The following is a 23977-nucleotide window of genomic DNA, read 5'->3' on the forward strand; positions in this document are numbered from 1 at the left end:
CCATGCTGAAATTGTCACTCTGTAAAATTCTGCACATAGAGACGGCTGCATTACAGTGTGACCTGCCATCAAATCGCTCTCGAGATGAATTACCTCTTCCAAGACCCCGACATGTTGATAGAGGCCAGTGCAAATTGGCTACACGGATTTTCAGAGGTGCAAATTTCTGTGTGGTAAGTTGGTTAGAAGTTTTCATCACACTCACTCCACATAGATGTTCACTTTCCAGCTTTCTTAACCACTTGATTGGTGAATGCAGCATTTCTCATCTGCAGTCTGCTATGGTTGCCTGATTAGAGCAGCATGAGAAATGGCGAACTGGCATCACCTGCTATTATCTCTCCTTTATAGGTCACGCTTTAAGGGGGGACATGGGTCTTGAGCAAAATTTTCTTAATATTTGTCCTGTCAGTATGAAATTTGCAGGGTTTATGTAAATTCTTGTGCTGGTTTCAAATATGTTGCTAGTTTTCTTCTACATAAATTTGCTGAGTAGTTACAGCAACTTTGCTGTTCCAGACTTGCGGGAAGCTTGTAAAAATATCTACTGAAGGGAAATTGCTAAAATGCACATGGATCTGTTCTTGAATGTCTAAGGAACGCAATAAAACAAGTTTTGTGCTCCTGCCTTACTACAAGCCAAAGTTATGGAAGTTTTAAGTTTCAGCTTCACAAGTGCAACCACCCCCTTTCTACATCTTCGTATGTTTAAAAATTTTCCATGCAGTTGAGACCTTGTATAATAGCTTTATTGTGTTCCTTTAACACTCACGAGCCAGTAAAAATAAAAGTCATTACAATCTAAGGAGTAGGAGAGCCACAATGCCACCCGCAAAATAGAAGGGTAGGCAAAATTTTCATTTTGAGAAAAATGGAAAAAACGAATTGCAATGTCAAACACTAATTTAATCAAACAAAAACTGTAGAAATGCAGGCCACTGTGGCCTAGAAGGCTCCTGGACAGTAATCTGCATTGGGTTTGCCCTTCTGCTTTCGTTTTGCTGCAGTCTGAAAAGCTGCAGAGGAAGCACGCTTCCTCTCTGCTCTCAGACATTCACTGGTGCAATGCACACGTTTACAATTTAAAATGGCTATAAACCTCCAGGAATGTAGTCTCTTTGCTTTCCAACGTCCAAGTGTCGCCTCTTTCATTTTGATTTGCAGTTGCAGCACATTCAGTTGTCACTTTTTCGTTTCGTTTCGTTCTTTTTTTTTTTTTTTTTTTTTTTTACGTACGTCGTTTTGCTACGTCCTCGCATCAAGACCGTGGTGAGGAACGTTTATTGCGGAAAAGAAATGTAATTTGGAGCTGTTTGCTGCTTCCCGGTGCTCTGCATTGCACTGGAAGCAAGTGAATTCCCTAAGGATATATGAACGAGGTCCGATCGGCGCAAACGCGCGGCGAGCTCTACGAAGACGACGTGTCTCGCAGTTTACGCATTGGAGAATAAGTTTGACGGCGATTCCTTATCCCCGTTCACTTTTTTAAATGCCAATATCGCCGCCGTATGTTTTACGCTTCGCCAATCTCGGCAAACTGTTTAGATCTGACGATCGTGAACTCCGCATCGCCAAGCGGACTGTCCGCCGCGCTGCCGTCATCGTTACGAACACAATCCGTCTACCGCTTCGTTGCTGGAGTTGGCGCGAGTTCAAGCTTTTCCTGTTTTGAGCTTATCTTTCTGCTCATCTGCGGCAAGCGTTATCACTGTCGCGGCGGGTGCGACCGCTGGCAGTAGCAGTCCCCCGTGCTGGGGAACACGCTAGGCCTACTTCAGGCTCGTACACACGATCGTTCGGCGCACGATTTCCGTCGGCCTGAGCGCGCACAGCCGAGGCAGGGCATCACTTGAGATGATTATTCAACTATTTTTTTTACTTTTTTCACAAATTCTTGCCATGAACGCACCTCGCGGTTCGGAACCAAGCGCGGCCGACGTCACGTCTCCGCCGTCTCCCCGCGGCTCGGGCGCGCCGAGCAGACGCCGTCAGCCAGCTCCACCAATGCGGGGACGCCTTATCGTCACGTGCACCCCGAAAGCCAATGGGATTGCAAATGCCGCATTTTCTTTTCTTGCTATTTTTTATGCGACCAATGGGCGAATGTAAACAGCAGAGGCGGCAATTTGAAGACGAAAGGCGGCTCTTTCGAATGAGACCAAGATGGCTACGGTGCCGCGCACAAAATGGGAGCTACGCCTCGCGGAAAATGGTTGTTTTGGGGGTCGTTTTCGGCCCAAATTTGGGCGACATCGATTATATAAATTGGCATTGTGACTAAAATACCGACCCTAGAGATGAAAAACTTAGCAGATAGGTAGATAAAGAGCTACTGATTTCGCAAATCACATTTTCTAAAAAGTGATTTTTTCGCGATTTTTTGGTCCGCAAGACCCGTGTCCCCCCTTAAAGCCAACAATTCTGAAACCATGTTTTGGTGACCTCTGTGGGAAGCTGAACTGCATCGTCATTTAGTTTTCTGTACAAAAAGTGGCACTCAAGTAGTTCCTCCTTTTTTATGAAAGCCAGCATCATGCGAGACACAGCAAAATAAAGTAAATAGCTATTTATCGAGGGGAACGCGTGCAGAAGTAATTTTGTACTTGTACAGACATGCCTGGGTTGATTTGCCTTCTCAGACCAATCCATTGTCTCTGTCCGATCACTAACAGTTGCATCTTGCATGAGCCTGATGAGCCTGGGAAGGGCCGGATGCATCAAAACTTGATACTTGGGCTGTTTGCAACTTCCTTTTGCAGGTGCCAAACCAGCCACCCTGGGGATTAGAGGTTTAGAATAAAAGTTAGGGATAAGCCCAAGACATACCACCCAGTCATGTACTATCTATAATGTCTGGCACTCTAATCAGCTCACCTGTCTACTTGTCCTCCACTGCATCGGCACAGTTCGGCATGCACCGTCGCTTTGACATACAGCCATGCTGAGCATGAGACTGCCAGCTGCTCATTTTATCTTCAAGGCTTACTATTGAGGGCCAGCATCAATTACAGCACCGCAAGGGAAAGCCAGAGATACTATTGAGAGCTCCAAGAAAAGTTACGTTGCAAACAACAGCACACCTACAAAACGAAACCACAGTCACAACGCGATCATGAAACATTAAATGAGTGATTACAAAATAAAGTTTATTATTGGGGAAGAATAAGTCCCAAGTGAATAGGTTGGACCAAATTATCACAGTAGCTGTCAGTTTCTTTCCCAGGCAGATAACATTCTTCAAGGCACATTGTCAGAGTCCTCTGAGAAATAACAAGGTGACACTATGCGAACATTCCAGCAAGCAGGCAAGCAGAATGGAATGCAGGAAGACTCTTTCTTTTAATGTTCACTTTTTTGTTTTTTCCCTTAGTGCGACAGCACCTCAACGAGCTGAGAAGAGAACAGAGATGCCATGCAGTGCATGAGAAACAAAAAACTAGAGTGTGTTATTACGTTGGACTTGAATCAGCACTTTCTTGCACAGGCTACTTGGAGGTGAGTCATGATGCGGCACTGCGAATTGGGGACAAAAGTCTCAATGCATGAATGACAACTGAAAAGCATAGCTTTACTACTGGCTTTTTTCTTATTAGAAAAATCTGACACTTGGCATAGTGAGAAAAGGAAGGGAGCATGGGAGGAAAGAAAAAGAAGTGTAGACTAGTACTGCACAGATCTCGCAAAAGTTTCAGATGATGCAATAATCCATTGTCCACTTGCAGTAGCAGCATTCAAAGTCCGACCGCAGACCTTCCCGAGGACCACACTTCCTCAGGAAGTGTGGTCCTAAGAAGCTTAAGTGGGCACGTCTACAAGTGTCGCACATCACATCACACAGGTCCAGCAAAGTTCCATAGTGAGAGCACTTGTCAGTCACTGGCAAACGTTTATCATGCCACTGATAATGTACAGAAGGGGTCAGAGTAGCTCCTGCCCGAAAGCAGTGCAAGGATATCTCCACCTCCCAAGTGAAACTACGGGAAAGAAAGTATGAGCACGAAGCAATTGGGGCACGTGTCAAATGTTGACTTTTCAAATACCTTTGCTGAACAATTGCAAAGAATGAAACATTGAAAGCCAACAATTGCATGCTCACAAAAATATTTCTGAGCAGAAGCAATGCTCAATGTTGAACAATATTGATGCAAAGGGCATACCAAATAGAAGTGTGCAAGTCATGCAAACTACTGGTGATAAAGTTGATGTCCCATAACCTTGACTTCGTCATTCATTAAGTGCCATAAAGGGCAGGCAACAAGAACATCAGCGCGTGCTTCCGACTGTGAATGAAAAAATTTGAATTTGTGAAGAAAGTTTGGCAGGCATGCCATTGGGAGATGTTGCCACAAAAGACCGTCTCAATTTCTTAACAGAGCATTGAACTCAAAAAAACAGTGCTTTTTCCTTTAAAAAAAAAAAAGGAACTTGCAGTCATCAAAGAATGTGTGTAGCTACCACCCAATTTGTAAATTTGCTCCAATATTTTTTCAGACGTAAGTCAGCTGTTGATGAATTTGCATACCTGTCAAGATTCTTTTTCAGCATTGCAGCAAAGACACAGTGCTAAACCCTCTTCTAGAAAGTTTGTTTTCATGTATTCGGGCTCAGTAAAACATTCCCCAGGATTTTTTTTTTTTTTTTTGCTCCCCAGCATTTTTATGTATACCAAACCTTTTTGATGCACAACTGCCAAGGACGCACAACAGCCAAGTGTGCTGCTTGAATAATACAATTTGAAAACCTTTCATTTAATGCATCTACGCTGAGATCTCCCAAGAAAACTTTTTCAAGGCTGGCTCCAACCTGGAGCAGTGGCCAGTCAGCTAAGTATAGGTGCCAACATCATGATAAGCTTGGGATGACTTCTGATGATAAGCTGATTAGCACTGTATCACTGGTAGGTGACCACTCCCACGCGGATTGTCTAAAACAACTTGTGTAAAGCCATTAAATACAAATGGTTAACAAAATGATGAAACTAAAAAACTCGAGTCTTCCGAGGGGAGCACTACTTCACTTTAAGTTCAGCAGTAAGAAAACATTACACGGAATAAAATATTCTATTATTACCCACCTGTGTCTGCTTGTTCACTCCTCCCAGAAAAAGTGTGTACGTTAAAATTTCCAACCATCAGATATGGCTTCGGCAGTTGGTTTGAAAAATCAAGTTCATGGAGGTTTTTTTTTTTTTTTTTACCAGTGTTGTTTATTGTCTCAAGGCATAATGGAATAGGTAAAAAAATTTAAAGGGGTATTAAATGAAAGAAAAAAGGTTGGCCCTTCTATTTAAGTCCAAGAGAGCGATGATAAGGCCCTTGCGTCCATGCAATGTATGAAGATGAGTTGTTCGGCGAAAGGCCCACTGCCGTTAGGTGCCGAATTCTCGTCGGCTTCAGTGCCCGGCAAACCTACAAGTGGTGAATATCAGCCTCATGATCTTGTGACTTGCAGACAGGACATCCTGGACGTTGATATAAATATGGATATTGAGGCCATGTTCGAGTCACAGCAGGTGTGAGGGCAACACCAACCCGGATCCTCCGTAGCGCAACTTCCTCTGCGCGGGTAAGACCGCTGAGGAGGGCTACCACACACAGTGGAACAAGAGCACGTGTGCAGTGCCAGAGGTGCTCCTCTCTTGTGAGACGCAGAGTGGCATCATCCATAGTGAGGAAGCGTGTCATTGATGTAGGTAGAGTCGCCTGGCGGGTTGCAGAATCTGCAGAGGTTTACGAACTGAGTGGGTCACTTGGGACCCACCCAATTCGAATGCTTTGCGAGATGAGAGCCGCCAGACGATGTATATTCTGGCAGATTTCTGGGCTACAGCTGACACTTTGGAGCAGACGTATTGCTTGTAGGGCGTCGGTGCGGATGACAATTTTGGATGTAGGTAGTAAGGTTGTGACGGGGAGAGAGCGAAGCGCGTCTTGGACGGCAACCAGCTCAACAGAGAAAGGAAGAGGTTCTGCAAATTGATATCTGGATGTGCTATTAAGCACCGGCTTACAAGGACAATGAATTGCAGTGGTCGTTTCACATCCATCAATGCTGGCATCTAAATATGCAATTATCGAGCCTTGGGACAGCTTGGTGTCTTTCTCTGCGATCTTTTCTCGAAGGGATGATGCCGCATAAGATGTAGTTGGTCTATGAAGATCAGTAGGTTTGTTTTCACTCAGCTGAACAAAATTCCGTGGAGGAAGAACTGGCGATGACAGCGGCAATATGGTGTGCGATGAAATGAGCAGCTGACAGTCTCATGCTCAGCATGGCTGCATGTCAAAGCGACGGTGCATGCCGAACTGTGCCGATGCAGTGGAGGACAAGTAGACAGGTGAGCTGATTAGAGTGCCAGACATTATAGATAGTACATGACTGGGTGGTATGTCTTGGGTTTATCCTTAACTTTTATTCTAAACCGCTCTATTTACTGCTTCTAAACGATCTCATTGAGCTCTTATCAAGTGCTTATACATCAGAGCAAGGAAACACTTCATTGCACCCCCTTGCCGACGCCCACCTCTCGAGCCACACGTTAGAATGAGTTCATGAAGGGTTATTCTCACGTGTGGCTCGAGACATGGGCGTCGGCAAGGAGGTGCAATGAAGCGTTTCCTTGCTCTGATGTATAAGCATTGTGAAACTTGATTCTTAAAAACAGAAAAGAGATATCTTCACTTCTTCATTTTTCTACATGATGTTCCTTGGCCACTAGTAAGTCTCACCTTGATGGTTTCAACCTCCCCCCCACTCCCCTTACAATGCAGTATTTGGCCCCAAAACAAAATCCTGGCATCACCCATGGCTTGAGATATACGCAGCGCACTGCAATTGTTTTGAATATAAGTAAGGTGACTGCCACCACTTTGAATAGTTTTAGGGTTATGTTCGCGAGCTACGATGCTGCTCTGTACAATGACGGAAGCGCCACACTTGAACCTGCTTGCATGCTCTCGGCCATGGTGTAAGCCTTTGCTTCAGAAGATTTTTTTTTTGTACTTAGAAACCAGGTATCTTAATACACATGAGGTCACAAGTGAGAGAATAGCTAGTCCCCTGCAATTCTGGTGTGTCCATCTTGTATTATATTGGGATATTTTTAACCATTTACCAAGTTAAAAATACCAGAGACATGCACATGCCTTCTGTGCACGCGGGCTATAAAGCAAGGCAGACATGACGTAAGTGACAATGCCTAACGGCTAGACAGCTAAACTTACTTCAGCAATTTTTTGATAATGCTGAAGAAGTTAACACAGTACTGGCGACATTAATCCATTGTTGTTTGGCCTCACTGTGCGGGAGAGGCCCGGCGTCCCCAATGCCTCTCCCACACTATGAGGCCGAACACAAACATGCCCACACGTTTTGTTCGGACGTCCAGCATATCTGATGATGCAATGAATACATGTCAATGCCGATAGATGGATGCTGGGGCTCCTTGGGTCCACACAACAAAGAAAGCCTCGAAATCAGGTGCGTGCAAACAGTTCTTTCACTCCACACACACTGGGTGAATTTTTGCTGTCAAGGCTAACTGACATGCACCAAATTTGAATCTACAGATTCAAAATCGGTGCACATCAGTTGGCCTTGGCAGCTCCAAGGGCTGTGGACGTTGGCATGCAAAGCAGCGTCATGAAATCTGGATATACTGCCCAAGTTGGAGCTTTGACACCTATTCCTACAAAGCCTGTTAGTAGGCATAATAAATGTGCGAGGACAATGTGTTTTGTGGGGACTTCCTAGCTGTCTTGCCTCATTTACGTTCTGTACTCATTGGTAACGTTCCACTCTTTCATGCCTTCTAGAAGTTCACCTTTGGTCGCATACTTAAAGTCGTCCAAACTGACTCCCTGTACAGCGTTCAGAGAGCAGGGTTTGGCGAGTTACTGGGATTCAACCAAAGCACATTATTTTTACCAGTTTCTCAAATCGGTGATTGTAACAAACTTTCGACAGAAGCCTGGCATTTCTTAAGTCTTTTTTTTTTTTTTTTGTATCCTTGGCCAACTGCTCCTGTCAGTCTTCATAAAAATGAATAAGATGAATTTTGCAGTTTTCTCGGCACATTAACAGTGGACCACATGGAAGCATGTAAAGTTGATGGCGTTTTTCCATAACCGTAACCAAATATGGCATCACTCGAGGTAGTTACCCACACAACGGTCAACCCTTGCCACATGGAAGATGGGTAAAACCAAGAGAGGAGAAGAAAAGAAAGCTTTTAGAAAGAGGATAGGAAAATATGACGTATAATTTTAAGCAAGAAGCAAAGTTGCAACAGTTTTCATCTATCATCCATGTCAATTGCACAGTAGCAGCTCGCTTAAAACATTTTTTCATCACCACACAAACCATCATAGTTTAGAACAACCGCATTTATTACGCCGATGAAAAGACCATAATTAACACTGGTAGACATCATTGCACGTGCAGACAATAAAAGCAATCTGTAACAACACAATGCATTCCTGACAAGTCATGCAATAGGCACTATGTGCAGTAAGCCACAGGAAATCTGTATACCTGCATTCTGAATAAGTTAAGGGTTGTTCACAGTTGTAGTTTAAAATACACCAAAAATAAAAGCACTTTAATAGCATACAGCAGTTTGATTTAATCAAAGAGCCAATAGCAAATCCAATTCAATGGCGGACAACACATTCTGCCTACAGAAGTAGATGTCCCAACCCGAAAATGCAGACCATGTTCGTGAGATGTCACCATCCCTTGCCAAACACCAAGTGGCAAATTGAAGACACAACAGTTTAAACCTTCTAGAAATATTTACAGTCCAATGGATAAATATACAGATGTGTAAACAGAACCAATGACATCACACAAACATGAAGATCTCATTCACTCCAGCAAGCTGCTGATGAAGGTCCACAGTGGTACACTAACCCGGCCCCTTGTCACAGGTGTCACTTGTCAAGCCAGCCATGCACGCATCACACCAATGGAATAAGAAGCAGATCCACTGCAACAAGATGGCTGGTGACCCACGAAGATTTGCGCATTGATGAGGCTTTCCACCACAGGCGTCACTTTTCTAGCCTGCTCCGTGCGCTGCGTTCACCTGCACGTCCAGGAGCAGGTTCTGGCTCCCATGAAGCACAGACTGCTGGCAAAAGAGATACCAGTTATTTCTGGACTGCAACAATGTAACTTATTGGTCCGAACTCTGCAAGGATTTTGAACAGCAAAATTTTATACAACTACGATCTTTAATTACAAGTTGTGCACATGCATGAAAGCACACTGTGCCAGCACTAGTGTAGAAAGCACTGAAGAATGCGCACATTTTATTTCTGCCACTTTAATACACTTTGGACTAAGAATATAAATTCTATGGAGATACAGTAAACTCTCATTAATTCAGCCTTCAAGGGACCAGGAAAGGTGTCTGAATTAACTGAAAGTTCTAATTACTGAATGGACCCGAAAAAGTGCCGAAAACTGTTTGCATCATAGTAATTCTATCCAATGAACACCTGTATGATTCCTGCCTGCATTTAGGATGAAACCAAATTAAGAATGCCAGTTCTTCCCGGCATTGTCAAGTGTTTACTTGATGCATGCTGTCGGGAGCATTCTATGCTACCCTTTTCACAGTGCGACGCAGTAGCAGTGGTGCCTCCTCACAAAATAGCCCCGTCGCGTTTTGAGGATGCTTCACTGCACAGGTCACACAGAGAAGAATCACGGTGAAACTGCGCACGTCCAGCATGCAGTTTCAGCATACTGGGAGCAGTACAGGAATGCATGCGAGGGATATAGGTGTAGGCGTTAAAGACTAGTGACGCGCCAAGCAGCGTCCAGAACAGCGCGACTGGCCGATGTGCGCGCACGATAGCAGCTGCGAGATGGTATGAAGTTCAGGAAAGTGAAACCAAACTATGTGACTGAGCTACTATAATTATGATATGAGGAATTTCTTATCATCATCGTACCTCCCACACGGAGGCTTGGGGAGGTCTATTTCAGCGACTGCTGGTTGCATACATCTTACCTCTATGCAATCGCCCGGCTGAATTAACCTTAGCGAGGACCACCAATGTTAAACTTAAGAAGCGTCCGACACCCCGCCAAAGTACCCAGTTTACATAACTACCTTTAAAGGAAGCGCTTTTGGCAGCTTCAGCTAATGCTCAGAAAGCAAACCACATTAAGCCAGTCAACCAGCCGTCTGCACTTATAAATGCTAGTGCTTTGTGAAAAATGAAAAGAAATAGAAGATGCAAGAGACCTATCGCGCCATGAAACGCAATGGCAGGCCTTATAGCCACCCCTGCAATGCTTTCTTCAAGGCAACCGAAACTGGAATAGTGTTCTTTGATGCTAACATTTCACCTAATTCTCATTTCACTACACAAAACTATGCAAAGAAGCAGGCCTTAGACAGTTCCCCTCACCCTGCATTATTGCTTTTTCTTCACTTCCTTCAAATTTTTTCATCAGACACCTACCTCATTTATGAACCTTCCCTTGGGAACCACAGTGTGTGTATTAACAAGGATTGACTCTAATCAAGGACATTTTGTTGGGCTAGTTGGTGCAGCATTTTTCAAAAATGGACGAAGCGCTAACAACACATTCACATGAAAGAAGACGGACAAGCGCTCACTGGCAACTTCGTTCATGTCTTCTTTCATGTGAATGTGTTGTTAGCGCTTTGTCCATTTTTGAAAAAAAAAAATTGACTCTAGCTTCCAAGGAAAGAATTTTGTAGGTTAAGCCACCCAAAACGTACACTTGCACATTAAGCGCTATGATAAGAATAAAAGTGAAATGTCACAAATAAATGAAGTGTGCATCGGACAAAATTTAGGACATAGCAGAGATGGCACTCACTACACTGCAAACGCTGCCTAGACAAAACAGTGTTCCCTGCAAAAATGCTTGTTTTGGCACCAACAAACCATTCTACAGACTACTTTCGAAACAAGAAGTGTTCGAAGCAAATAACATAATATCCAATAATTGAGGTTTTTATCAGGCAAGTTCAGACTCTCTTGTAAGGCTTACATTATTTTCAAAGATCTGGAGATTATCAGAACTATTATTTTGTGATACATAACATTTTGAATTTTATAGTCTTTAGCTAGTTAGAATTTCAAATAACTGCCTTTAATTAAAAAAAAGTTTCTAAACAACTTACTGGCAATAACACTACATGGCTCTCCACAACTTGTTATACATGTAAAGTAAAACCTCGATAATGATTACATATACACTGTAAAACCTCGAAAATCCAGTTCTTTGAAACAATGCTGTTCAATTCCCCAGCACAGTGCAGTTCACTGTATGCGGTGCAATTGCATGGGCTGGCTTTGATCTTGATGCTTCTGTCGTACATTTTTTTCTAGCCCATCGTAGCCTAACGTCTAGTGTTTACATTCAGAAGAAAACTAGAAGTATTGAACTGGTCGCCCCGAAACAACTCCACCAGCACACATGGGCGGCAACTTAGCACCCTTACGCTGTGCACCGTAAGCCTGATCACTTATGCGTGCAGGTGTGTATGGTGGTCTAGAACGAGATTGCTGGTGCCAGTCAGATTTATAGCCAGCTGCTAATTGCATCGTGGCTACATACACTGAAATGCCACATGGCGCTGCACTTCATTCCCTGACTCGCAAGCGCAGCAGCAGCTTTCAATGACCATTGGCACATTACCCCATGGGCTTTTGCCACATGCTGGCAGTTGCTTCTTTGAAGAAAGAGCAAGTGAAGTCGAGTGACAAGTGCAAGATACTGCTGTATGGACATGTCGCAATGTTTTGCTGCCAGTTTAGATTAACTAGGAATTCAAATTTCAGAACATTTTGAGGTTTGTGAACTATTCGTGAACAGTATGAATAGTGACAATGCAAAACGAATTGAATTGAACAGCAAATACCATTACAAAACTATTCAATATTTCGAATATTTTCACACCCGTAATTTAAAGGTAAATAGGGCTGAACAGTGCTACCAAATGCTTGTTGAGCAAAACCTTTGCAGTGACATTTATTGTCAATGACCAGCAAGTGAACTTCAAATTGTTAAGCACAATCAATGACCAAAGTAAGGAGGCATTCCCACGTTACAAAGAAGGCCGCACTACTACACCTTGAGATCTGGATGTCATTAAGCACTGCTCCCAAGTGCCAGAATTTTTAATGATGTCCAACTTGTGCCGTGCACAACACAATGCATTCAAAAGCAACGACATGATTCAATGGAAGCTCATGCATTCGGACATGCCCAGTACAAGCTCAAGACCTGACAGCTGCCAAAAACTGAAAAACTCTTGACACAAGGGAGACAAGCCCTCCACCCATCAGCTCAAGAAAGAATGTCTAACCTGCACCGTGCTTTTCGACATGCTGAAGAGCTTTCAATAATCGCAATGTCTCGTCCACCGATCTGTACAAGTTCACATCATTGACTGTGACCTGACGAACCATGCCCTTGGGGTCAATAATAAAAGATGCCCTGCGAAAAACGAAAACACACAGAAACAATTTTTTTTTTATGAGATATCAGAACACATCAATGCAGAAGCTTGAGTACAAGTGTAGGCCCGGAATGACCTCCTCCAAAGGCATACCATGATGCATTTAACAGCACCACAAGCAACTTCAATCTGTAAAACAGGGGCTCTCTACAGAAAAGCATAGCCACATCTTACAACTTTATCACAGCAACTACTGGTACTCTCCTGCTTGGCCAGGTGAGCTGGACGTCCATTTCACATCCTCCAGGCCAGCATCTGATGGCCACTACCACGGTAGGTTTCTTATTTCAGGAGTCGCAGCAAACCAGCCTCACGGCTATGTTTAAATGGGATGCTGTTACTGGCATACGTGCCAACGGGAGAAGCGGCTGAGGAAGGGTAGCATCGGCCGCCAACTAGTAGCAACCACCCCGCTGCTGCGCCGGTAAGACTAATAAAGTGCACACCTAAACTTTTTAAGTGCCAGCCACAGCTACTCTGGCTTCAATTGAGCTGCTTAACCGATGATGCAGATGGTACTAATGCGGCAATTGATGGTGATGACTACGATGCAGCTGTAGATTTCTCGGTGCCAGTTTCGTAAAACTCATTCTTATGCAGGCAGAGACCACTTACCAGGAGATTTAAAGCGGTGGTCATACATTTGGAAAGTTCAGTAAAGAAACTGGGAGTCTCCCGGGCAAGTCAGAAGAGATGGCAGGTACGTAATGGCCACTTAAGATTAGCACAAGAAAAATATGTTACACTTGCATGAAAACAGCACACCCACCTCAGTGCAATACCAATATCTTCAAGAAGGACATTGTAGTCCTTCGAGATTTTCTTTGTGAAGTCAGACAGCAAGGGAACGTTGACCTTTCCAAGGCCTCCAAGCTGAAAAATGTCAAGCCTCTATTTCACAAGACACAAAAAGCTTCCACATCCAATGCCTTCCCGTGATGCCCCACCTTAGCAAGAGTCAGGAACCTGCAGAATGAAGCCAAGTTGGCTCATAACCCATGATTCCATCGCCATTTTTTATCCAAAGGATACTGACAAGGCCCAAAAATTGCCCAGGATTTGACGGCACAAAATTTGTTTTCTCGAGTATCTTCCTCCTGTACCTGGGGAAATTGTACAGAGAAATTACCAGCTAAATGAAGCTGCAGTCAAGTTCACAGTTCATTTTTCATGCCCACACTTAAATTGTCACCTTCCTAGTGTCAAAGTTTCTCACATTGTAACCAGTTTTTCAGTAAGATCCCTCACTGAAATGCTGTAAGTCTGTTGAACATGTTTTACAGAGTTTAAGACCGAACCCATATGAAACTAACATGCTTCCAGGATCCATTTTACCACACCCGGAAGCTATGAACAAAGTCTGATATTTTGGGATGCTGTTCAGCTCCTTTGTCACATAAAAAATTGCAGATGATACTTGAAAACTCCTACCCTTAGGGCCGATTTCAGTCAAAAGAAAGCAGCCCAGGCAGTGCATATAAACATCCGAGTTTACCTGCACTATCTTACAAATAAGGGCGTAATTACTCCCTTATTACTATGCGCGCATGTGTGAGCATGACCTAACAGAACAGATTACAAGGAAGTTATACGTTCGCTTCTACTCGACTATCATTCTGAGCCTCCCTGTCATGTTTATGGTGCCATCTCATGCAGCTACAGTGAAATTTTGTAAAAAAAAAATAATAATAATAATAATAAAAAAAAAGGAAAAGGCAAGATTGACACCACAATATTTTATGGCAGGACAAGCAAGTAGCTCTCATTTTTGCAAAGTTTCTCTTCAAATGATCATGAATAATAAAATTCACCATGCACAACATGTTAGCAGGTTAATGCAGAAACAGCATCTAAATTTTCACTGTCACAGACAAAAGCCTGTAGGAGGCTTTCAAAAATCTGCGCTTAATGCCAAAAATATCAAGATGGCATTTTTTGCCTTCGATGCATCATTATTTAGGACAAGTGCAATACCAAATAAGCTTACTGCTTGCAAGCATTCAGAATCATGCATCGATAAGGAAAATATTGGATGATTCGAGGGCTGAAGCATCGTTCACTAAAATCGCCAATGAAGATGCCTCCGACAGAGGCTTTTTGGATAATGAAACAGAGGAATTGCATGGTGAAAACACAGTAAGCAGCGTAATATTGGTTAGTTGTATATTCAATGATTAACTAATTCTGTAAAATGTCATATAGAATCCAAATACCGCACCTCCGCAATTTTGGTGATGTTAACAGCTCCCAGCTCTACGTCAGTCGTCAAACGTCCCCAAAAGAACACGCTAAATGCAGAGTTTTCACTGAAGTGGGTCAAGAGGAGTTTTGTTACAACCAGTACAAATTGCTAGTCTGCAAAGAGGAGTGTTGTTACCGCAAGAGCCCATGGCCTCAAAGGGGCTAGCATTTAAGCATAAACTTGTTTCATTTAACTCTACACACATGAACTTATAATTCCTCGAAATTTAAGCTCATTCGGTGCAGTAGATATCTTTAAAATGAATTTTTTTATTATTTAGGAAGCAGCTTGCTGGTCTGGCAACCTTGGCCGCTGACGTCAAAATGGTGTATCACTTTCGTGTCTGCTATTTGTGGTGTTGGCTGCACTCTTACATGCACGCTGGGGACAGTTGTTGCAGGTTTTTCTTTTTTTCTTGAGCAAAAAAAATTGTATTTGCATATTGATCCTCGGAGAACTGGACTTGTTTGGGTGTCCGTGTAGAGATTCTCTAGGAGGCCGAAATCGATTGGCAAATTATTCGCATGTTATGAGAGTTAGCTTGCTTTAGCAGCAAGCACAGCCACATATAAAAAGCAAGATGTGCAATGTTTCCTTCAGCCGTACGTGCCGCGGGGGGAGAGTTAGCATTGTATAGCTGATTGCCGAGCTATTGCCCATCGCTCTTTCCGTCCAAAGGCTAAGTGGAAAACCAAAACGAACATCTGTTGACTCGCTCCTTGCGACATTAGAGGAGCAGACAAAACTTTTGAACAAAGCGGTACCTCTTTGAGATGCTGTTATATGCACATGTTTGTAGAACCTGTTTGTAAAATTATATGTTCAATCTGACCACGCCCAGCGCACGAAAGCATGTGCTGCCGCTACCGCTTCAGTCCCATCAGCACAAAACCCAACGCAATTTGAACCCACACCAAACAAGAGCCTCCCAGCCACTGTAGTTTCAGTCTCGCCTACCCCACAGCCCTGCGTGTGCAACTGCGACTGGTTCCCGAATGCCTAACCTTGTGTTTTTCTGTTGCTTGTCCACCAAATGACTCTTGAGTGTTTCAACATATGCCGTATACACGCGTGTAATGGCCGCACTTTTTTTTCCGAGATTGGGGTGAAAATCAGGGGGTGCAGCGATTACATGAGAAAAAAGACAGCGAAAAAAATTATTTGCGGTGGTACCTGCCTTTATTATTGTCAAAAAACTCCTCGTCCTCCTCCGCTAAACTCGTGGGGATTTCAGGCTCGTCCCGTGTCCAAAACATCACTCCTCGTCTTTTTCCGCTCTTTTTCCTTCTTCTTTCGCGTAGTGAATCACTTTCAGCTTAAAGTGAGTGGTACAACTAACATATTTTCCCATCGAGGAAAAAGAAAATCTTCAGCTCACGAGCGCAGAACAAATCAGGGCAGCGATGCGTTCCGATTGCGAGATCGCACGTGATATGCTTCGGGCGATCGAGGAAATGGCTGTAAAATGGAGGAGCGAACAGACTTGGATTGGATTGGATTTGCTGGCCTCACCCTTTGTAACGGGTGGCCATCGCTGCGGCTAGGAGCGCCCCCTTTGTAACGGAGGTGGTGGCCGCTGCCCCCATGCTCGACTTTTTTTTTCCTCAAATATTTTGTTGTTAATTCTTATTGGCAATTCTACTTCTAACCTTACGCTTCATTTTGGCTTTCACTTGATTTTTGGGCCCCACCTGGCGGCAGTAACCACAAAACGTTCCGTATTTCTTGCACCACACAGTAGACGGCACTGCCCAACTTCCGGAAACTCATGGTGTGGCTTTTACTCGGGAAATTTTTTAAAAGTTTTTTTTTCCCCAATTTTCTTTCTAAAGTTCGGGGTGCGGCCATTACATGCGTGCGGCCATTACACGCGTGTATACGGTACATACACAATTTAGTATTTAGTTTGTAAGCCTTAAACTCCCGCAGGAATGCGCCGCTTAGTGGATAACAACTGTCACCCCAGCGTGTTTGTTCACATAGCTTTTGTATATAACTGCATGTATACTGCTCGTTTGCACGGCATAAAATGCAAGCGGAGCTAGCAATGCCAAAAATAGTCTCTTCTTTTCACACCAGTCGCATCTTTATTTATTTACAATTCTACAAGAGCGCTGAATTAGCATCGAGGATGCCACGTCCCCTGCCTGCACCGGGTATGCCCACAAGCAGCGCTGTCAGCTGCCCCCAGTTTTGCTCGCCAGACAGGGTCATACATACCGATGCTTCTCGCTCAATGTGCACGTGCTTTGTGATGTAGGCCGTCGTCGATTTGGAGTCACTATTGCCAGAACTACACTCGACGGCCTCATGCAACTGTTAAATCTTGTGAATGTCCACTCCATAATCATCGAAACTGCAGCCAAATCCTGCATACTCGTGCTAGGCCTAATCGTCTCAAAACGGGCCGGCAGTTAAGTGCCAACTGACATTTCTGGCCGAGTTCACTGCTGATGAGAAGTGCAAATACATAAAGCGCAGCTGCTTGTTTTCCTTTTCCTAACAGGGTTAAGTTACAGACAAACGCAGCTGTTCAGGCCGTTAACTCATCAGGCGTCAAGTTCTCGCACGGCCTCTGATCTGACCATAACAGATCGGGCAACCGCCCGCTGATCAGTTCCGCTGGCATCACGGGGCTGAAAACCGCACACTTCAAAGATAAGCGATCATTGGCCGTGGTGGCGTCATGCCGATGTAATGCAACAGATCAGTGCATCAATAAGCTAAGGAACCTAACCGTGCAGCCCACTGACTGTGACCGTGCCTTATGCGAAGAAGACATACCTTACTCTATATCGCTTTTGTGCAGTAGCACCTTCATCAAGCCCTTCTGCATGAAAAACGACCCCTGTGTCAATCATCCACAAAAGAAAAAGAGACGTATCCTTTAGATATTGCAGCCTGCGTTGTAGACGGCACTCTGCCACCTAAGCTCTAGTGACGTCACACAAGCATTTCAAAATGGCAGCCCCTATTGGTGGGAGGAGTTTCCCGATTCAGATTTCGATTGCGCTTTTTTGCAATATGCACCACGCGCTAGGCACTAAAACTTTGCGAGTAAGATCACAGACTCATAAAAGTATAAAACGGCAATACATCGAACAACCCTGTCATTGCCCATTTAAGCCAAACTGAGCACACACGAAGGCTGCGTATCCACAGTAGTTGCATTCAGTGTTGGAAATGAATAATGTTTTTCTGCCTGTTTCCAATATGGCTGCTGTAATCTGTTTCATAGGTCTAACTAATCAGCAATTCTCTGAAGCCCATGTAGCCTCAAAGCAGAACATTTATCCATCTCTAACAACAATCAATTAGAAAAGTCAAGGAAATGTTGCAGTGTTCCCATTAATGTAGAAGCTTTGAAGTGTGTCCACATATGTGAATAAAAATAAAATATGCTCAAACGTAAAAATGTTTGCATAAGTTTTTTACACTTGGCTTCGGCATGGTGTACAGATTGCAATTTATACAAATAATGATCGTTCAGCAGATTTAATTGGTGACTGAAGGGGATTGTGTCATTACAGGGAAGGGAAAAAGCTCTCTCTCTGGTGGGATGAGCTTGTTTCGGGGTATGTTGGGCTGGACATGAAAAAGGGCCCTTGCTAGGATGCAAACGTGGCTCACCAGCTGCAATAAATTTAGAACTTGACAACAGGCGATTATATTAGACACGTTTCATGGAACTCTGTACTGTATGCCAAAAAATGTAATCAAAATGCAATACTTCTTGGAGCCCCATTACCTCCATTTCACTCTAAGCAACTTCATTAGATTTATGCTTCAAGCACTAATATTCCTAATCGCACACAGTGACGTGCACCAATCCGTGGCATTTCCAACCAAAGAGTGAAACTAGCTTTCAAACCACTAAGACAAATTCCTCCTCTGCACATTTTTCAGCAAACTATCGTCTGAAGTTACACTAACCTGTTTACATACCAATTATCTCTTCCTTTCCTTTTTCTCTTTGCTCCCCTTTTCCAGTGCAACAAACTTGGGCTGTGTTTCTGCAACCATAACTACAAGGAAAGTTTGGCTTTCCACAGCTTGACAAACCCCCGCTATACCTGCGACATGATGTAGGCCTTGATGTCAAATCTGACATCATGCAAAAAGCTCACATCGATGGTACATGTGTTGCAAACACCCCCTTCCTTTGACGTTGCAAAGCATGGAAATTGTGACTACAATAACAAAAGCGTTTGAAGTACTGCCGAGGCTTTGAGCACGCCATCGAATTGCTGAGCTGCAATGGCTATAAAACACATTCGCTGCGTTGGATGCGGCAGATGATCATCCAAAAAAGAAAGCAACCCCAACACGAAATGCCAAACCCTTCAGACAACTGCCTTTCAGAAGAGACAGGCATAAAGTAATGCCAATACAGCAACAGTTTACAAAGGTGGCAATCAAGATTTGGATATGGAGTTGTGACCCCCAATGGAAATCACTAAAATGTTAGAGCTGCTGATAAGCATTTCGCCAATTGTTCATACTGCTTTGTTGGGTGACACAAGGTACCATCAGCAATTTTGTGGTTTTAATATTTCAATTTTCATTTTTCTGAAATAAAATTTATTTCTGTATGCTTTTGGGCAAGTTTCTTAAACAAAATTCATAAGCGTTGGCAGGTTCAAATTTTGCATGTAGCGAAACACCATCCCGTGACTGCCACACCACTAACATTGCCAGAAGACGCAATCTATCGCAGCGCTGAAAACTGCCTAGGCATCACTTTTTTATCTGCACTGTCTCAATTATGGTGCGCATATACAGACGGAATCATATTAAGGAGGTTATGTGTACTCCTTACTGTAGCGCCAAGCAACATCAGCTATGCCATTACTGGGCCATTGCAGAGCGTTGGCCATTAGTCACTGATTGTATTTAACAGGATGTGATGATGCATTATTCCCAGTGTGGTCCTTATCCATCAATTTCTCTTCATGCTAGGCCAATAATGATGCGCGAATGTGAACCCTGCATATTTCACACTGTAGTTAAAATGAGGGAGTGGCACCAAATCGCGTAGGTATAATTATTAATAGCACAACCATCTCAAAATGGTGCCAAACCACAAACTAGTGATGCCGCCATCCAACAAAAATTGTCATTCTGGTCCCATGCTTTGGGAGGAGAGCAATAGCAGTTCGTGTTTTGTGCAATTCTGTTCTTTTGTTTCCCACTTTGCGGGTGGAGACATTCGCCAAGCAAAATATGGGAATATAGTAAAATCGTGTTGATACGATACCACTTAATGTGTTTTTCGGCATAATACTTTTTTTTTTCTCCATTCCCAGCTGATGCGAAAATATGTGAAAAATTCCCATAGTTTCAAATTTCCTTTCAAGGGGCAGCGAAAAAGAGCAAGCAGGGACCAGTAGCAGCCACTGTAATGATAACATTCAAGGCCAATGTTTCAGTAGCATTTGTTCATGTAATGACTCTCCCTCTCCTCTTTTGTTGCCAAGAGTACGCCTTTTCCTTTCTTTCCAAAATTTTCACAGCAGGTCCATCATTTTAACACCCTTACTCTGCCAGTCCCCAGCTATACCTTGGCAGCCTGCCAAGATGCTGCATGCCCCACTCACCCTGCATCCCCACAGAAAGCATCTACCATCTACAAGTATATATTTTGACCAGATCTACAGGGTGCCCCTTTTCGTGAAGTTGGCAGACTGCCATGTTTTAGACCCTTAAGCTCTTAGGGGCTTTGTGGCAGGTGTAGAGCTGAGGAATGCAACTGCGACTTATTTCTGTAAATTTCACAAAAGCTTGCTTCTGGACATTGCAATGCAAAATGACAGGTTATTGAAAACTCCCCAATAAAAGTAAGTTCTGTGCCAAGTATGTTTCATTCACAACGCTTTGGGGCTTATTTCGATAACATGTTTTAATTTTCCATTCCCTTAAAAATCTCATCAACGAGATTTCACTGTAACCTGAACAGCAATCTTTCAAATGAGACCAATGATGCCTCTGGAGCGTGTAATTCTTGAACTGTGAGAAATAAAAGTTTGGTGCAATTTGAAAGGCCACGCGCACATATTTGCCTTTTGGGAACACTACAGCGCACAAATTAGGCGGTATTTTTCAGCTGAAATTCGGGGGTGACTGCAGAAAGATCTCAAAGGTGATAAAAGGAAAAGAAAGGAAATCCAATATTCTGACTGATTTTCAGCCGCAGTGACCCGGGTCCCCCTTTAACCTAATGCCACACTCAGCTGCTTCCTTTTTAACTGCATGCATAACTGCTAGGCAGAAACCTGTGATGCCAAGCAAGTAAACATAATATAGTAAATCACTTTCTTCTTCTACGAGCATAATGCCAGATCATCTACCCCGTAAACTCTCACCAACTAGGTGCTTATGACAAGTACCCAGGTACAGCTACTAAATGCTACCATCCAGCTTCTGGAGAAATGCATTAAAAGCCTCACCAACAATGACAGTGTTAAAAAACAACATTGTAGTACACATCACTAGGTCTCACGTTTTGAAAGCTGTAATAAATATTGTAATTACTCGATTCTAAGCACCCCAATTTTTTTCGCAATTGTGACGACAAAAGTGGGGGAGGGGTTCGGAAAATCTAAAATGATCCCCCCCCCCCCATCTCTTCTGTTTTTGCTGCGATAGCTTGGTGAGACAGGTGCGACAAAATAAATTTCATTTCTCAAACAAACTTGGCAAACATTTACAAACGCGATTACAGTCCAACTCGAATTCAAGCTGTGGCAGCTCTCTTCAAACTTATTCCGACTTCCACTGTGGCTGCCTAACATTTGGCTCCAAACAAAGCAACACGGGCCCATGATGCATGCAAAACCTGCTGGGTTCACCGAATGGCTGCCAATCCCAGGACCATGCGACAACATGTTGATAGAGTTATACCTCGCAGCAAAATTGTGCAAAATAAGGGGGAAGGGGGTGCTTAGAATCACGAAAATATAGTAGGTGTGGTCTTTGTATATTCTATACAGTGAGCGCTCAGTATGTACACTACTTCCTTAGGAAACCAATTACCTTGGCATTAACAATATCCATATTGCAGTTCTCGCTGCTCTGCATTTTTCCGACAAGGCATCACCAAGCAATTAAAGTAGCTTTTACGCTGACCATCTACAGCCAATTTTCACTACGATGAAAATAAGTTTTTCAGATATCTCAGGGTGAAAAAAACTTTTACAACATGGAAGGTGACAAAGCAATGCTGAGCACATTTATGAAAAAACTTGCAGCCACTTAAAGGCCCACTGTCCACCCTCCGGTCGAAAATATTTTCTTCCCCGGTGACTGTGAGACTTCGCCCCTGGAACGCAAGGCCGCAAAATGTTTTTGAAAAGAGTAACTAATAACGCAGTTACAGCCCCCGCAATCACCCGATTCTATCCTGCCTCTCTCCTTCCGTTCCCTCGCAAAGGTTTTTCACTCTCCTGCCCGAGGTCGTCTAGCCTCCGCAATACAAATTCCCCTTCCTCCTCCGCGTTTGGCGGGAGGTGGGGCGTGGCTCTCCGCGAGCGCGAAAAAAAAAAAAAAAAACGGTCGAGGGAGTGCGCGCCGCTGGATTCAGTCTGGCCGTGGCGAGGGAAAAGCGCGCTGCGAGCGGTAGACACCCATCCTTCTCCCGTCAGTCAGCGAGACGGACCAACGGACGTCGTTCCCGGTACGTACGTCATTATCGGGGCCCGTCAGGCCAGCGCAGGAAGCGGTGAAGCTGGCTTCTCAAAGGAGAGCATGAGGGAGCTTTGAATTGTATTTTCGATGCTTTGTGGCGCGCATGCCGCTGTAGAATTTTGCACAGACTATCTCCGGTACCTGATCGAAACACTGGGCTCCTTTTCTTAAAAGGGCCTTCCCTGGACAGTGGCTCTTTAAGAACTTTCATGCACATTGTTACCTCTTGTAAACAAGAATATATTTACTGAAACAATGTAATATGCATCATTATTCAGATGCACTGAAATAACAAAATATTACTAGCTATTCATAAAGCAGGCTTTAAAGTAGCTTCCACTTCATTATCACATTGGAAAAGCATCAATGCATACCTTTCTTGGAGTGCTAGTCCACGCAAGGTGCGTGCTGTACGAGTCTGTGGATATTGCCACAACTTCAGTGTTGAGGTTCCGAAACTCAGCTGCACGCTCACTGTATTCAACAAGTTCATGGGGGCAAGCAAGGGAACTGCAAGGAAAAAGAAACAGCACATATAGCAGAACCTTAAAGGTCAAATAAATGCTGGCTGCAAAAGTCAGACATTAAAGGGAAGCTAAAAGTGCTTTTCCAAAAAATATTAGTTGAAATTGCATTCTGAAGTGTGTTTGCCCCTGAACACTAAGACCATGCACAAAGTGGGCAAAAATGCACCCAAACAACTTGTGACTGGCGCCTCACCCCAGACACCGTCCGGCTGCCACCTGTGAATGACCAGAATGACCAAGTTGTCACAGCTGATTTCTGAGGCAGTGCTCCTACCAATAATAGGCAACAGGCTCTCTGTTGCATTAGAACTGTAGTCATCCTGACAAGTGCGATAGTGGCCTACTTTAGTACCCCCTTGTTGAAAAAGAATTTCCTGATGGTATTATCGACAACCTGAAACGTCGCAGCCTCCAAAAATCATGAGCATCCCTCTGCTAGGTGGTAGCTGGCAAGTGACATGGTCGTGCATTGTCTGGTATGACGTCACAAGACCACATGCCATGTTTGGGTTGGAAAGAGCTACCAACTCAAGCAGCTCCTTTCATATGGCGGGGTGAGATGAGAATTGAACCCACTGGGGACCCTTGCACCCCAAGTCAGACACTCTACTCCTAGGCTACGCAGGCATGCTTCATACACCTTGGTTAGAAGGGGCCTTTCACATAATGTGGTAGGAGGCAGAGAGCACTGAGCCATGTTGACGCACAGATGCAGCCTCTGCTCAGTGCGCACACACACACTTGGTCTGCGCTGCACATGCTGCTTTAGTAATTCCTGGCAAACCATGGAGAGGATACTAGGCTAGCCAGGCACAATGACTGGCATGGCAGCCAAACAGAGGGAAGGAGAGGGCACAAAGAGCATGGCGGCAGCATTAATGCACTGATGCCACTCCAGCTTGGCACACATTTATATGCTTTTTAACACAGACAATAATCTACGTAAGAAACATGGTAAGAATTGCCACCACTCTGTTTCGAAGGGGATGCTTCTATAATTCATCCATCCATGCAATG

The 23977-nt window shown here is 43.9% G+C and overlaps 1 protein-coding gene and 1 long non-coding RNA gene across 13 annotated transcripts in view; one reads left to right on the top strand and one right to left on the bottom strand.

Moving 5' to 3' along the window:
* On the top strand, positions 1-19339 carry LOC146206477 (uncharacterized). Of its 3 annotated transcripts, none has more exons than XR_014704442.1 (3): positions 1-173; positions 3371-3495; positions 18741-19339. It is a non-coding gene; the product is annotated as an uncharacterized LOC146206477 (long non-coding RNA). The 3 variants fall into 3 exon arrangements; XR_014704441.1 differs by lacking the exon at positions 3371-3495 and adding an exon at positions 13109-13208; XR_014704443.1 differs by lacking the exon at positions 3371-3495.
* LOC146206478 (uncharacterized) overlaps positions 8367-23977 on the bottom strand; it is a 26306-nt gene continuing 10695 nt past the window's right edge. For 7 of the 10 annotated variants that reach the window (XM_084591169.1, XM_084591167.1, XM_084591168.1 and 4 more), the window contains exons 5-8: positions 22808-22943; positions 13278-13381; positions 12356-12486; positions 8367-9130 (exon numbers count right to left, since the gene is read on the bottom strand). In XM_084591169.1, the coding sequence (XP_084447295.1) occupies positions 9051-9130; positions 12356-12486; positions 13278-13381; positions 22808-22943 (451 nt within the window). In that variant the 3' untranslated portion in view covers positions 8367-9050. Of the gene's footprint in view, positions 9131-12355; positions 12487-13277; positions 13382-13455; positions 13612-22807; positions 22944-23977 lie in introns of those variants that run through there. The other 3 variants (XM_084591162.1, XM_084591170.1, XM_084591171.1) reach the window with 3 other exon arrangements.

The sequence above is a fragment of the Amblyomma maculatum genome, chromosome 1 (genome assembly GCF_055883805.1).
Source record: "Amblyomma maculatum isolate TAMU_Amacu chromosome 1, ASM5588380v1, whole genome shotgun sequence".
In the NCBI taxonomy this organism is placed as follows: domain Eukaryota; kingdom Metazoa; phylum Arthropoda; class Arachnida; order Ixodida; family Ixodidae; genus Amblyomma; species Amblyomma maculatum.